The 15651-nt window shown below is 40.7% G+C and overlaps 1 protein-coding gene across 2 annotated transcripts; it reads right to left on the bottom strand.

Moving 5' to 3' along the window:
* Positions 1-518: 518 nt before the first annotated feature.
* farsb (phenylalanyl-tRNA synthetase subunit beta) lies at positions 519-14569 on the bottom strand. Of its 2 annotated transcripts, none has more exons than XM_020095180.2 (18): positions 14415-14569; positions 13937-13992; positions 13346-13500; positions 12948-13020; positions 12709-12824; positions 11836-11986; positions 11637-11745; positions 11351-11421; positions 11204-11265; positions 10829-10880; positions 10656-10717; positions 9699-9906; positions 9533-9613; positions 9343-9435; positions 8413-8530; positions 7713-7865; positions 1896-2043; positions 519-1496 (listed from the first exon to the last, which is right to left on the bottom strand). In XM_020095180.2, exons 1-18 carry the CDS (start codon positions 14470-14472, stop codon positions 710-712), a joined length of 2553 nt encoding a protein of 850 aa, XP_019950739.2. In that variant the 5' UTR covers positions 14473-14569; the 3' UTR covers positions 519-709. The 2 variants fall into 2 exon arrangements, with proteins under 2 accessions (XP_019950739.2, XP_019950738.2); XM_020095179.2 differs by having other exon boundaries at positions 14086-14501.
* Positions 14570-15651: the final 1082 nt, after the last annotated feature.

Here is a 15651-nt window from a genome sequence, read left to right as displayed (position 1 = left end):
GTAGTCGAGGCTCGTAGAACTTTTAAGTGTCGTCTATTTCAGAGCATAAAAATGCTCAAAAAAGAAATTCCATAACCTGGTTGACCGTCATGTCTTTCACAAGCCTCTGAACTCATATCGGCCAGATCAAAACCAGTTCACCTGAAACTCTGCGACTTCGTTTCGAGGGCACCTATCGGTGTTCCTCCTGTGAGGCATATGACTTGGCATGTTGGAACATGCTATCTGTTACAGCATATTGGCCTGGTTAGTGTTCAGGACTGGCTGGACCGGAATGAAAGAGTTAACCTGCCTTTACTACAGTACAGTCTGAAGGAATGCCGGAGCACCTGTCAGACCTCATTTACAAGACAGCTTGTTAGTGGCGCTGCTCCCTTTCATATGGGAATTTACTGGCTCCAAATTCTGCCTTTGAGTTGACACTAAAACATCCACAGATGAAATGAATGTGGGTATCTGAACTTGTTACCTCATACAAAAAAACTAAAAACCGCACATCATAAAAGACTAAAAAAAAATTAAATGTTAGAATGGTTTTATTCGATGTTTTAAGGCAAGAATCTTTTGTACCAAGGATCAATACTTGTTTTAAATGTAGGACCTGAGTTTTGGTTACTGAACATTGTGTTTCATACAGAATCAGCTCTGTCTCAAGCCAGACCAGAAAACATCAGATGGAACCACTCAGTGAATCTATTCTGTGCACGACTCAGATCTTGTTGAAAGCAGCCACGTCCACAGACTGAACATAGTCCTCAAAAGCGGTAATGGCTTCCTCCAGCAGATCCGTACCCACTTTGTCATCCTCCACTACGCATCCTATCTGGAGCTTCTTGATGCCGTAGCCCACCGGGACCAGCTTGGACTGCCCCCAAAGCAGTCCGTCCACGCTGACGCTGCGGACACATTCCTCCAGCTTGGCCATGTCCGTCTCGTCGTCCCAGGGTTTGACGTCAAGCAGGATGGAGGACTTGGCAACTAGAGCTGGCTTCTTGGACTTCTTGGCAGCGTACTCTGCGAGCCGCTGCTCCTTGATTCTCTCCGCCTCTGCGCTGTCTGCCTCGTCGTCCGAGCCAAACAGATCGATGTCGTCGTCGTCGTCATCTTCGTCACCAGGGGCGTTTGTCGAGGCTGCAGCTGGGAGGAAAAACTGACACTCTGCTGACGGGAGGCTAGCTCTCTCTCTCCGGAAGGACTGGATGTGTTTGTACCAGCGCAGGAGGTGGCAGAGGCTCGGTGAGGGAGCAGAAGAGATGGCGTCAAACATCGCAATGTCGGCTTGAGATGCTGAAAATCCTTCCATGTAGCTTTTGTCCGTTAGAAAAACATCAAGAGCTTTAAGACCAGCTGGCGTGCTCATGTCACCAAACACAGTTTTTGTAGATGTTGGGCAGGAAGCCGGCGCCTGTCGGGAATCATTTTGCGTGGGGAACTTGTGCTTGATGACTTCCTGCATGGGGACGTCGTGAGTGAGGAGGGTTTCGGCAGTGAGGCCACTGGAAGAACCAAGGCAACAGGTAATGAGTCACTGGGTTTAATTGCCATGCACTAGCCCCAAGGCACACGTAATCTAAATTATGAACAAGCATGCATGTACAGGCCCACACACACACATGCACACCAACCACGTCACAAACACAATGCAGTCTTGTTAACTTTTAATTCTTCTGACTTTAGTAGAAACAGCCGTGTTACTGAGATATTAAAAACACAATGGCTCCACACATGGGTCCTTTAGTTTAGAGACTGTGTCACACTGCAGGCACACAAACCAAACACGTGATATCTGTTCAACAACCTCTTATGTTCTCCCAATTGATCTCAGTGCTTTTCTGAGAACACACATTTACATGCATTTACTGATCAAGGGCTTAAGTTAAGGGAGGTGAAATCACAGGAAGGGCTCGACGTCCATCTCCAGGGCAGAGCAGGGCATGGTCAGCTCGAAGCGGTTGATGACGTCCGGGTGGAGAACTCCGAGGCGGCCGACGCTCTTTCCACGGACAAAGATCTCTGCACAGCGCCCGGGGAAAAAAGTGGAATCTAAAAGGATATGGGAGAAATTTACTTCTAGAAATCTGGGAAGACATTCCACATATTTCCAGCTTTCTGTTTTCTACAAGGTTCAGTCTAATTTAGAGTACTGCATTGACTGCATTATTCCCAAGAAAAATCACCTCACAATGTACTAATTATGTTAATTCTCCTGGTCACATGTTTTTGAGTTTAAATCACTTTCAGCTGTAGACAACAAAACTATATCTTGTGAACTAAACAGCAACTTCTGGAGCAGTGAAGCACAGAGAGAGAGGTTTTCTCCTTCCTCTGTCGTGTCCTCAGTGATTCCAGGAGGTGATGGGACATTGAATATAATATATATATAAAATTCTCCCCGGCTGGTTTTATTATAACTTCTTCATTTAGTTTTGTTTTAGTCTCTGTATGAACCTTGTTTTTACTTTTTTGGATTCACATGTAATTTAAATCGGACAGGGTTTCAGTCGGCTTTAACAAGTTAATTTAAAACTTTTAAAGAGGATAATGAGTTAATTCAAGACCTAGGTCAAATATGAAAGATTTTAAGGAATGTCTGAGTCCCAGAATTACTTGCACTTCCTCATAATAGATGAAAAGAGTGAAGTAACCTGGTAGAGAATAACCCGGTAACGCCACATTATCTCCCAAACTACAGAGGAGAGAGTAGATCTCTATTGTCTTTCCCACTGTCAAGTCAGGGAAATCTCTTCCAGAAGTAGGGATACAAATTTGATGGAGTGTTTATGAGGCTGATAAGTATTTTTAATATCAACAATTGACAGAACAGTAAAACATAGACTGTTTATGTGGAAATGTCACAGGTCATTTACTCTGAGGAAACCGCCAACAGAGGCCATTTGACCATAATTGGATTTTCTCTCTGTTACTTTCACACACACACACCAAACTACATGTTTCTCCTCCTGATTAAAATCTGATGGCCCTGTGTGTGTGTGTGTGTGTGTGTGTGTGTGTGTGTGTGTGTGAGTCTGTCAGGACCAAAGGTCACTCAAATCCAGATGGAATAAAAAGCCTCCATCGATTCTGAGATGAAACGACTTTAACCGGTGTGAGAGGCGTTCGCTCACTTGGCCCAAACACGCCGACACGCAGACAGACAGAAAGACGGACTTGTCGGGAGACTGAACAAGATACAAGGGTTGCCATGACAACAGCCCCACACGCAGGGACGTGGCTTTCTCCCATCGTGCACCGCTTCTTCCCACGCTGCCTTGCTAATGGCTTCCAGAGCCCACTGCTTAGATGTTCACTCATCACTATGGATGAAGGGTTACAAAACACATGGACTGAGCTTTCTCTCTCTCGCTCCCTCTGTGTGTGTGTGTGTGTGTGTGTGTGTGTACACAAGAGAGCGAGGAGCCAACTAAAGCAGGGAAACTCTCACATTCTCTTCAGTTTTCTGTTGTGTGTCTGTTCGGTGTATTAAATCAGTGAAATGTACTTGCGTTGGTTCACACGTCATCTACTTGTACCATGAGTGGGATGCCATGGCAACACTATAAATAGCGCTCTTAAATAACCAATCAGTCAATGAAAATCCTACACTTGAGCCAGGCCAGTGTCCGCCCACTCTCCTCCAACTTTCAGCTGAGTTTTCAGCGGAAGGCAGAGATGGTTACAGTTACATCAGATAACTAATGTAATTGGTTGATTAATCATTTTTAAATGTACAGAGAATTCAATGATAAGAGGCTGAAACACAAAGGCAGTTGCTCTATAGGATGATTAGGATGGGTTTTAATATCGACATATAGATACTTCTAAATTCAATTTCAATCCATTTCATCTCCATTAATTGTTCGGGATTTAGTTTATATATATAGTCATCATATTACACTACACAGAAGTACGTGGCATCTGTCTGTCTTCATCATTTTTAATACAGTTCGGATTAAACCCGGCAAGTTGGTCGGGAGTGGGGTCGTGAGCTGCATGATTTATTTTGTTTTAATCCATCAAAGATCAAGGTCAAAGTTTTAGCCTCATGCTAATGCAGGGGAAATACACTGAAAGCAAATACACAAACATGCACACTTAAAATCATCTGTAGTTCTGTTATTGATTCTGCTAGTTGATATTGATATTACTAGCTACACCAAATATATGCCCACAATATAAATATATCATCAGATCTCAGGTTACAGTGGCATTATCGATGTATTATTGTTCTACTGGCCTGCATCGCTTTAATATAAGTTATAATATTCAATCATTTTGTCAATCAATAAAATTCACCTATGAATAAAAGTTGAAACTTTTGATACATTTTAATATCATAGCACATATTGAATATTTAACACTACATGTAGTCTCCAAGTGCTTTTCTAGTTTAGTCCTGTTTAGAATAAATGGTGCACTTACAGCAATGGGACTATTATGTTTTCAATAGTTTTTTTGTTTAAGTGATTCCTGGCTATAAGAAACCAAATAAAATATCAACAGACTAATCATTGAATGACAGATCAGTCGGCCAAATCAAAACCACTTCATTTGGAGGTGAACCAAAACAATGCTAATGATTCGCTAGTGTCATTAAACTATGATGTGTGTTTACAACACACTTTGGTTAATAATGAACTGTTCTCTGTTTCGTTCACTTAAACTCAGGTAAAAGCTGCAAGACTGCTCGTGCTTCTTACACCGTTGACTCAACTTTAAAATGTCAGGTTTACAGATTTAAAAGAAATTCATCTCTGACAGCAACTGTATTAAATTTATTTGAAATAACAATGAAATGACAAAGTGAAGATGAAAGGGGTCAATATCAATGATCAACTGCTGCTCCCATCACATTTACAGCAAGTTTCACCAAAGAGGTTTTGTTTCCCTGTTTGTTTGGTTTGTGTGTTAATTAGTTTGAAGGTAAACGTCAGCACAGTTGAAGGTTTCCCTGCTGAACCCCGAGAGTTCTCTGGGATGTAATTAAAACATTTGTGGGAGCTTTAACTGGTGTGCAGACATTTTCTGTCTTCTTGCTTGTTAGATGTCAGCAGAATTACACAAAAACTACAGAACGGATTTCCACAAAACTTGATTGAAGGACCGGACAAGGACCAAGACAGGACCCTTTAAATCGTGGATCCACTATATACACTTAGCATATATACAGAAGATATATACCTAAAACAAGACATGTTAACATCTGTTCACACCTTCTTTTAACTGCCTCCAAGTGGCAAAGTCAGTTATTGCAGGTTTAAATGAACATAGCACATCGAAACCTCAAACTCTGAATTTTGGTATTAGTCTTCTATTATTCATAGAACAACCTAGCAAAGGATGTATGGACCCGGGGCCTGCATTGGACACAGTTGTTAAGTGAAACACAGGCATATGTCTCTTAAGTGGCTTTTTCCCTCCACTACTGATCGTCTAACTCGTTATTTCATCCTTTCCCCTGCTGAGTGGAGGAAACTCAGCTCACATGTATTCCCTCAGCCACTCACCCTGTCTGTGATGGTGAGTTAGTCATATGGACACATCCTGAGTGAGAGTGTGTGTGAGTGTGTGAGTGTGTGTGTGTGTGTGTGTGTGTGTGTGTGTGTGTGTGTGTGTGTGTGTGTGTGTGTGTGTGTGTGTGTGTGTGTGTGTGTGCTCAGGTGAGCTCTTAGATTGGGTCATGACCTTGTAATGGGGTTAAGGACACGCTGACATATGTGGGGGAGATTAGGCTAATGGTGCATACAGTGTGGAGGAAAAGGAGGAGAGGAGATTCACTGAGTGTGTGTGTGTGTGTGTGTGTGTGTGTGTGTGTGTGTGTGTCCAGTGCATTGTGCATTAGAGCATGTCCATTTCAGCTCCCTTGTAAGTGTGTGTGCCTGTCAGATGGACAGTCTAAGCACCCGTGGGTGGGTGTTGTATGTGCCATTCTGTCTCGCTGCTCAGCACTGCAGTGGGAGATGTGATGCCCCGGCACTCCCCCACATCGCAGACTTGCTTATGCCTCTAGTCATCTCTCTGTCTCTCACCTGCCCCCCTTCCCCCTCCCCCTCCATTTTCTTTGGACTATCTAGTCTCCACATCCCTTCTTCTGTTCTTCTGTCTGACTTTACCCTCTCCCCCGCTCTCATTCACTGACACTTGAGCCCATTGATTTGCAGTCTGAACAGGTCGGCAGAGCCCGAGCAGACATCCTGCAGTGTGACCTTGAAGCGTGCAGCCAAGTAGGAGAAGAGGAAAAAGACATGGGTGGGGAGGTAGAGAGGACGGAGAGAGAAAACTGAAAGAGGAAGGAGTGAGCGAGGAATCTAAAATGATTTGTGAGAGGGCTGTGCAGTGAAACAATATCAATAATTATCACAATATCGTTTGATCTGATTTACATTAATGTAATGTTTATGTGTTGTACAATTACACTGAGGAGGTACAACACATACGTTTTTTGCTGTTAAGTGTTTCCTATTAATTATCTGAACTGTGGCTGCCCATCACCACCTAATATTTCAGTTTCTTAATAAACCAAACACTTACAGAGATCTCTGAGTTTTACTCTGTTGATTACTTGTTGTGCTATTTGCCGTCTTAACAGACTTAAGTACTGATGCATCACGAGTCACGACTGACCTCATCATTTCATTCATCATGACTTTTACTTCTACACAGACGCATTTCATCATTAAAGACACGGAAGTTGTATTCTTGGCTCAAAACCATCAATGACACCTTTGATTTTGAGCAAAACAATTTATCTCAAAGGTTTCCCTCATCGTGAGAAGATAAGAGAGCAAAGTTACCCTGATTTACCTTCAGCTCAAAGTCTTCTGACACATTTCTGACAACAAACAATGGAAATGGTGGAGGAGGACATAACAGAATGTGGACAGAGGGCTCTGTCTGTCTCCACATCTAAAATTGAGCATAACCTGACAAACAGCAGCTTTATGCCCTTTTAACTTGAAGGTTCACATTTTGATAACCCTGAAGTGTGCCTATAGTCTCATTTATATTCTTATATAAAAGTTGTTTTATTTTGGAAATAAAAAGAACTCTGGAGAGTCCACCTTAACCGTTCATAATATTAAAATCACTCTTTTCCCCTTTGGTAAGTGAGAAAAGCATCTTGTGACTGGTTTATTGAGTCACGATGAGTTAGTGTTGCATGTTTTAGTTTTCAGTATTTGTCTGGATTGTGAGGCAGAGAGAAAGAGATGATATCAGATCCAACAGATGGGAAGGATGAAACCCACTACACTATCATATTTATATATTTTCTTTTCCGTTCTACACAGAGTGGAATATCTGGACATGTTGTAGTTTTACACAGTGTGTAAATTCTTTTTCTGTCTTGAGTGTAGATCCAATCTTAACTGCCCACCCATGATTTGGGTTCAAACTATGTGGAATAAAAATGGAAAGTGCAGCCTCAATTAAACAGGGAACACAACGTCCTGGAAACAAACACAGCAACGCTGCTCGTCATAGACTGGATTTACATAATCTAAGTAAAAACCTGCCTTTTAACCTCGTGTGTCCCAGATTTATTTGTTCACCAGCTTGTTCATAAACATCTTCTATAACCCAGGGGCTAAAATCTGTCACTGGGATTAAATCCAGTCTTAAGATACTCACCACCAAAGCTAGAGCTTAAAGGTCATTGCTATAGTCCTGATTGTTAGTTTCCATCCCCCCTCCCCATCTCCCTCCCAGTCTCTTACCGTCTGCAGCCTGGATGTGGTAGCCATCGTCGCGGGCAGGCTTCACCTCCAGCAGCTGCATGGTTCGGTCTAGCAGGCCGTGGATCACTTCGAAGCCCGGGCTCTTGTTGTAGTAAACAGCACAGAAACGCCGGCTGTTTCTCGCTCCAACATCTGGTTGGCAGGATGAGGGGGAGGGAGAGTGAGGAACATTCAAAACAGGAATAAACCATTGACCTGATACATCAATTCATTACTGGGATTTTATTAAAAAATACATTTGTTGCCAAGTTCCATTCAACTTCTGATATGAACGTGAATGATTTCTGTTTTATAATTGTAGAGAAATAAGATTTCTCTGTAATAAGTTTTGTCTAAAATACTGAATAATAAAATAAGAATCATGTTCAAGTTACTGAAATATTAAAACTGAGTCATCAAACCAAGTATTCCATCAGAGAGTTTCAGCCTCCATGTGTGGAAATTTGAAGAAATTGATAATTTATTATTTTGCACTGCAACAACAATAATAATAATAATAGACCACCATATGAAGTGCTGGGTCTGAAAATGTGTTTTATGGTTGTGTTAGGCACAGTGTACATGTTGGACAAAATTACTTCCTCCACCACTTCACCTTTTTTTTCCCCCCAAAGGAAATTTGCAGCCACAGTCTGTACACAGCCGCTCTCACACATACACAGGTTGAATAAACACGTACCTTTCTTTTCATCCTTCATGACCACATCAGATATCTCAAACAGTTTGAGGGGAAGGGGCATCTTCCTGTTGGCAGAAATGGTTTTCAGAAGCCCTGGAAGCAGGGTGGTGCGCGCCACCTGGTGGAGAAATACAAAGGTTCAATAAAAAAAAATGTGTATCCTCTGTTAGAGAGGAGAAGATTGCCCCCTTCTGGAAAAATAACAGTACAACTACTGGCTCCGTAATTTTCTACCTTTCTTGCTCCAACTTTTCTTATTTTTAGACATCAAACCATTTTTTGTTGATAGCTTTTCATTTTTTTGATTCTGTGTTAGTGTGCTCATATTTGTTTAGAAGTGAACACTGAACTGAAAACTACTTTGTTAGTTTGAGCTGTGGCTAAAGATTAGTTTTACTTCTGTAAAATGTTGTTATCATCATCACCAGCATGCTAACTTTTCAGATCACAGAACTACATTATGGTGTCCACTGAGCATACAGCACGTAATGCCACATTATTCCTGTAAGTGCAACGTAAACAATAAATGATTTATCCTTTCTGACAAGAGAGCCAACGAGAAGCAAAGAGAATATTCTGCCAATGACCTTTAACCTTCTCCGAAGAAAAATCTAAATTAATATTTTAGATATTGACACATATTCTTCTGAAAAGAAATGTATTGATTAACTGAGCCAAATGTCAAGTGAACCTCCACTGAAGTAAGATTTCTGAACAATTAAAAGATTTGGCTGCATGGATTTTTTTTTTTTTAAAACACTTTGCTGAGTAAACAGTTTTAGGTAAACTATCTTTTAAGCACGGAAAAATCTATTGATTTAGCAATTTTCTGCTTTCAGACAATTCTCTAGGGGTAAATATACCACTTGACTTCATCTACCCTCTCAAGCCGTCTAGGTTTATTCACTGAATCGCTGTTTTCTTCCTTACCTGGAACTCTGCTGTCTTGGGGTTGGAGATGTGCACAGCCTTGATTTCTGAAATCTTCTTACTCAGCTTGTCTGCTATATCTTCTTGAGAACACTAGAGGAAGAGAGAGGTTACACATTCCATGGGGCATTTTTAAAGGAAAAGAAATATCCAGTGTTTACAAGTCTGAGTATTTGTGTCTCTTTCTAACCAGGGCAAAGTTGAGGGCTTCAGTGAATCCAGCAGCTGCCAGGTCTTGTCTCAACAGTTCTGTCAGTTTATTCAGTGGGAACTATGAACAATACAAACAAACACGTAAGAACACACAACATATTTCATGAGACACACAGCAAACACGCAGAAGAAAACCCAGGTACCTGGTTGGCTACGGTGTAGGTGCGTGGTGTGGTGCGGGGGATGTTGTTGAAACCGAAGGCGATTGCAGCATCTTCCATGATATCACAGGCATGGATGACATCCGAGCGTGTGGGTGGGATCTCGACCTCTATCTCATCACCAACACCTGTAGCCTCAGAGCGAAGGCACATCTTGGTCAGCAGCTGGGCGATTTTCTCAGTTGACTCACTGTCAGGAGACGAAATGAACAGTATTCTTAATAAGTAAGATGTATAGTGACTGAGGACACATTCACAGCAAGCAGCCAAAAACCAGGTAGATCTTTTTTAAACGTTTGAAGAAGTGGTTGATGTACTGGATTTAGCTGCAAAGCTGTTGACCCAAAATCCCTTGAAAAAATGTTCTGTTGACGCTAACACTTCACCCACCCCTCTATCGGCATAGTGGAGAGTGAGTGAACTTTCATTTTTGGGTGAACTATCTGGACAACAGGTTTAATATGTAAACTCTTTCCAGCAAACCAACTGTTCTGTGTCTCTTTAGTTCAAGAGCCCAGATTTAACTGAAAACTCCAAACTAAGCTTGCTTGTCACAACCGCACAGTGAAAATGGTATCTACCGATGTTCTATCTGCCGCCAGAGAGCAGTAAAATCTTTATGAATGTTTTAATGAGCCACCAAAGAGGTGACAGTCTATGTGATTAATGGGAATCATTGTGTGACCATTTTTATTAACACTGGCTCACTGTTGACTGAACTCTGTGGATATTGTTTAAGTTGTGTTTAGTGTTGGTACTGCAGAGGCATTTTTAAAACTGAGCCTTATCTACTTTACAAAGGTAAAAGCAACTGTGCCGGGTTGCGTGAGGCAACGCCTGTTAACACAACAAAAAGCATCTTAAGCATCTACCAGCAGGTACTTTCCACAGTATATCTAGCATCTGAAGTATTTCACTGAGTACATCCACATAACTCACTTGATGCCAACTTTGCAGTTGATGAACTCGCTGGACAACTTCTCCTTCCTGTACGCCAGCTCCTAAAGTTCAACCAGGAAACAGCGGCAGAGCGTCAGAAAAAGAAAGAAGTATTTCATGTCAATGTTTTAAAAAGACAGGATACAATAATGTGATCAGAGTGAATACAGTACTGGGTATATGCAGGTCTTGCCATCTGGGTAGACCACCTCAGCCTCCTCTACCCTGAAAGAGCAGGAGAGATAAACATTTAAAAAAGAGTAAAATAATGAATTAGTGTCGTGTTCAGCAAGATAAAGCAAAAACAAAGTTGAAAAGTAAATGAGCAAATCTCTGAATCAGGAGGATCCAAAAGAAACTGTTGTGTGACATCACTTTGTAGAGAGGCCTCAAGTGTAAAAGCTTTGACTTTTCAAACCCCAGGAAATTATCATTTTCTACCCTCAGCAAGTTTTATAGTAAGAATTTAGTCATCTGGCACCTTTAAAGTACAGACAATAAATCCCAGATGTCAAAGAAGTTTGTATTTGAGACAGAGGAAGACTTACGTGAAAGGCTGTGAACAATACTCGCTGAACATGGTCACCATCATGTCCAAGACAATCTTTGCCTGGAGAAAGGTCAGATTAAAGTCAAGTTCTTGTCACATCATTGATAAAAGTTTTTTTTCTGTTTTGGTTCTCCCCTCAGTTTACCTTGGTCACATCTGTGGCTGTGCACTCGATGAAGACGTTCTTTGTCTTTATGCTGATTTTTGAATGTTCCCCTGAAAGAGCAATGACAGAAAACATTTGATTATCTTTATTTTATCACTTTCTCAAACGTTGGCTCTCTATATAGTTGTGATTTTCTGTTGCATTCATTTAACTCTGTGACACAAACATGCAGTAATTTGTTGACCTAGATATTGAATGTTGTAATTCAAGCACACTGTGTGTAATACATTGTGGTAACAGGAGCAGAGAACATGAGAACACTCACCATTGATGATGGGAGGCATGGAAAGGACGATGCCGTTGCTGTCGTAGATCACAGGGTACGCAGGCTTGTCTTCAATAATGTGAAGGTAATGTCTCAAGTGGCTGTCTGTCTGCATGCACCAGGAGAACAACACAGCGTTAGCTACAAAAAGAAAGAAAAGATGCTCATGTGACTAATGTCCAGTGAAATAGCTGTGTACCTTGTAGAGGCTCATGAGCTGAGTGGCCGTGAACTCTTTGGTCTGGTTGAGGGGTTTGAAGCAGATGTCTCCAGGGGCTTTGGCTGTGTATGTGAAAGGACCAGAGATGGTGTCCAGGTCATGAGTCCCAATCGCCACCAGGCTCCTCTTCCTTAACAAAACATTATGGATTTAATTATTGTCTGAATACATTGACTTTTCTGTACATTGTGATATCAGTGTAGTGCTATAGTGAGAAATGTGTAAAAAGAAACCTGTGACAAACTGTCTGACATATGTTTACTGCATATTTTGAAAAGGAAAAGCATATGAATAGCCCTTTAATAGTTTTGGGTGGTAATGGAGTTTTACAGCACAGACACATGACCGATATCAGCCTCTGACAGTCGACAGTTGTCAGAGGTGAATCATTTTGGTTAATTATATTAGTATTTTACTATATAATAAGGCAAAATGGAAATGCGATACTTATTCTTACAAGGGTCAACGTTTAACAGGGCCACTGAGCAAACTATGTTTATAGAAAATAACGAATGTCAATTTTGCTGCATAGCTGTCGAGTGATGTTTCTGATATGGCAAAGAACAAAAGTAGGTATTAGTATAGTAGTAAAGTAGCTAGTATTTAAGACAGGACTCTAAAGTATGAAGCTGTTTCATTCAACAGAGACATCTTTTTATTCTGCACCAATCAGCTGTGTAATTGTTTTGAGCTTTCCACCTAAAACTGGATCCATAGTATTTCCAGAGTTCACAGTTTTTAGTTGCTTGAAAACTCCAGTCATGTGGATGCCAGGTGTAAACATAGCAACAGAGATTTCTTGTCAACATAAACTTAATGTGGATGAATCCTAAGTGTTTCATGAGGTCTGACCTGCAGATGTTCTGATGGAGTTTATCCTGCAGCTCAATGAAGCTGTCGTAGCGTTCCTGAGTGAAGGTGATGTTCCTCAACACTGCTGCCACAGCATGGGGTCTCACTTCTGCTGTCTGCACAGAAAAACAAGAACAAACTAATTCATTACCATAGTAAAACACTAATGTAGTTGATTGGTAAACAACTTTAGGCCACAAACTACTCTGCTAATAAACATTTTGAATGATTCCACCCACCTCTTTAGTGATGATCAGCTTCTGACGCTCTCCGCTGACAGGGCTGACACGTCTGTAGCGAGGTGCCTCCAACCTGTGACACAAAATCAGTCTTTAAACAGTGACTCTACAATGCACCACACAAACACAATGGAAAATAAATGTACAAGCAACACAATCAAAATGTGTCTTCAACCACAAGAAAGTTTTCTGGCAATCAAACGATACTCCTAAATTCAAAATCTCTATCTTTCTTAATTTATAAAAGACTAATGTTCTAATGCTCCTGAATTATTTCAGCACATAATAATACCAACTAGTCTTGGTATGCACTCCACAACCACCCTGCCACTCAAACAGAAGGAGTTGTGTCCATATAAGGAGGAATAACCCAAAATAAAAAAGAGAAATCTACTGACTTGTTCTTGAAGACCTGCAGACCACGGACCAGCCCCTCCAGACACAGAAGGTCATAGCGGTTAGCTGGCACATCGATCTTGTACAGGATGATGTCAGAAGCTCCAGATGCCTTGGAGTCACCCTGCTCTCGGGTTAATATCTCCTTCTCTGAGGTCTGAAATGTCAAACAAAGACACGACAGCAACAATGAAAAACATATTTACATGATTTTTGGAGCACAATGTAAAAACTCTGTAGCATAGGAGGAACTGCAAATTCATAAACTGTAAGGAGTGTGTGTGTGTGTGTGTGTGTGAGTGTGTGTGTGTGTGTGTGTGTGTGTGTGTGATAAGTGTGAGGGTCGGGATGCAATATAACCTGTGAACACAACTGTGTGAATATTTAATTCATGGCTGAGTAACTTGAGGCTACATCATTAAAATGTATTTTCTTGAAGATTATGTGATAATGAAATCATGTTTTATTGTCTTCAGAATCTTAATCATTAAATAAAATAGTTTCACACTGAAAAATAAAACATACACCATGAGAAAGGTTTTACAGTTTTCACTTATTTGTATCAGGAAACAATTTAAAGTCCGTTTACTCACAATTTCATCCAGCTCCAGTCCAAACTCAAAGCACAGCTCATCAAACTCCTCATCGGCTGAAACAAATAAAACACACACATTAATAAAAACAGGTAGATAAAGTTAAACACTCAGAGTGACTTTGATTTTCCTGAAGCTGCTCAGCTCACGTTTAAATGACGGGAGCAAAGGAAATGATGCAATCACGTTGTTATTATGATTCACACACGTCACTCCGGTCTGTACAGAGTCTACAGTCACTATTTCATCCTCCTCACACATTTACAGAATATCTAAACGAACAACTGGGGCTGAATTTCCATTTAACTCTTCTCTCTCATTCAGTGCAGACACAGTAAATCCAGATCGAGCTAGTTTGAGTTAGCCGCCGCGGTGCTAGCTACCAGGCAATGACTTCAAGACATTCCTCTTGACTTCCGGTGTCTCTAAGAGACAGACAGTTTGTCCACAGTTTGTAAATGTAGAAAATATCACTGACTGTATGTTTTGCCCAAAGCTTTGAAGAGAAGATCCCTTTTCACTCCGACAGTCGGCATGTTGGCAGCTAATCCTCCACAGCCCGGTGGAAAAAGGACCCCTCTAGCCGGCTGCGGCTGTCTAGGCGGTGCCTGACCGAAAAGCACACATTTGTGGATACGGTGTCATTAATCTGCGAATAACATCATTAATTCAAATACAATATTAATTTTAACGTTTATTTTAAAGTGTAAGTATTACTGATGTGCACACACACATAGCATAACTTTCAAAACAACTTTTCAAAAACAATAAATAGGTTCCAAAATAAAGAAAGGGGATAGAGAAAGTGTATCAGAATGTCTTGAAGCTTGACTAGAGGTAGACATTGAATTGTTATTCTTTATGTAAAAAGGGACAATTACCATGAATCAGCTTTCAAATAAATATAAATGCATCCAAGCTAAATGTCAGATGTTGATCCTGCAGTGATAAAAATAGTGCAACAATGATACAGCAGGAACACTAGTTAAAAACTGCTGTATTGATTAAACAATTTAGGTTTAGAATCAAGTTATTTGACAAATAGTTGTAGAAGAATATCATAATAGCACGTCCAGTGCTCTCATCAGAATCAAGATCAACAACATGCATTCAAATATTTTATAAGAATTTAGATAAAGCAGCCTCAAAGTTTCTGCCGAAGGCCTGGCTGGAAGCCATCAAATACACTGCCACGCGTTAAGTTTCCTAGAAATGACATTTTAAAATATAATAGAGAAGGATAAGAACATGAACATGGAAATATATCTATGAGAATAAAGAAGAATAAATGATTGGGCTTCAACATTTCACATCAGCAAGCCTTTACAATGAGCACCAAAGATGAGAACTGATTTAGCAATCCATGAAAGAAACTGCATTAAAGATGACAGATCATTAGGAGAAGGGTTTGATACATATGTAAATGTTAAATACTGTATATTCAATCATGCTTAAACGCAATGGCCTCATGGGAAAAACTGTTTTATGATTCCTGCAGACTGCAGAGAAACATGTTTGAGTTTTGTGACTGCTTAATAGAATGATGAATCAACCATTTTCTCCAACTAATGATCAGACGATTGAGCGGTGGGAGCGAATCACATTGTTATTAAATGAGAGGTAGGAGACTGTGGGCAGCTGACCTCACTTCACTGTTTCATTTTTCCAATGCTACTGTGTCAGTGAACCTGTCTGTCTGTAATACATCACCCTGA

The sequence above is a fragment of the Paralichthys olivaceus genome, chromosome 11 (genome assembly GCF_024713975.1).
Source record: "Paralichthys olivaceus isolate ysfri-2021 chromosome 11, ASM2471397v2, whole genome shotgun sequence".
Lineage (NCBI taxonomy): Eukaryota > Metazoa > Chordata > Actinopteri > Pleuronectiformes > Paralichthyidae > Paralichthys > Paralichthys olivaceus.
This window is presented reverse-complemented; position numbering and strand designations above follow the sequence as displayed.

Excerpts from the sequence above, each read along its gene's own strand:
- farsb (XM_020095179.2), bottom strand. The coding sequence starts at position 14,197 with ATGTGTGAGGAGGATGAAATAGTGACTGTAGACTCTGTACAGACCGGA. Across the intron at positions 13,501-13,936 it reads GACTGGAGCTGGATGAAATT|ACCTCAGAGAAGGAGATATT; the intron begins GTGAGTAAACGG and ends TTGACATTTCAG. Across the intron at positions 13,021-13,345 it reads CTGCAGGTCTTCAAGAACAA|GTTGGAGGCACCTCGCTACA; the intron begins GTCAGTAGATTT and ends TTTGTGTCACAG.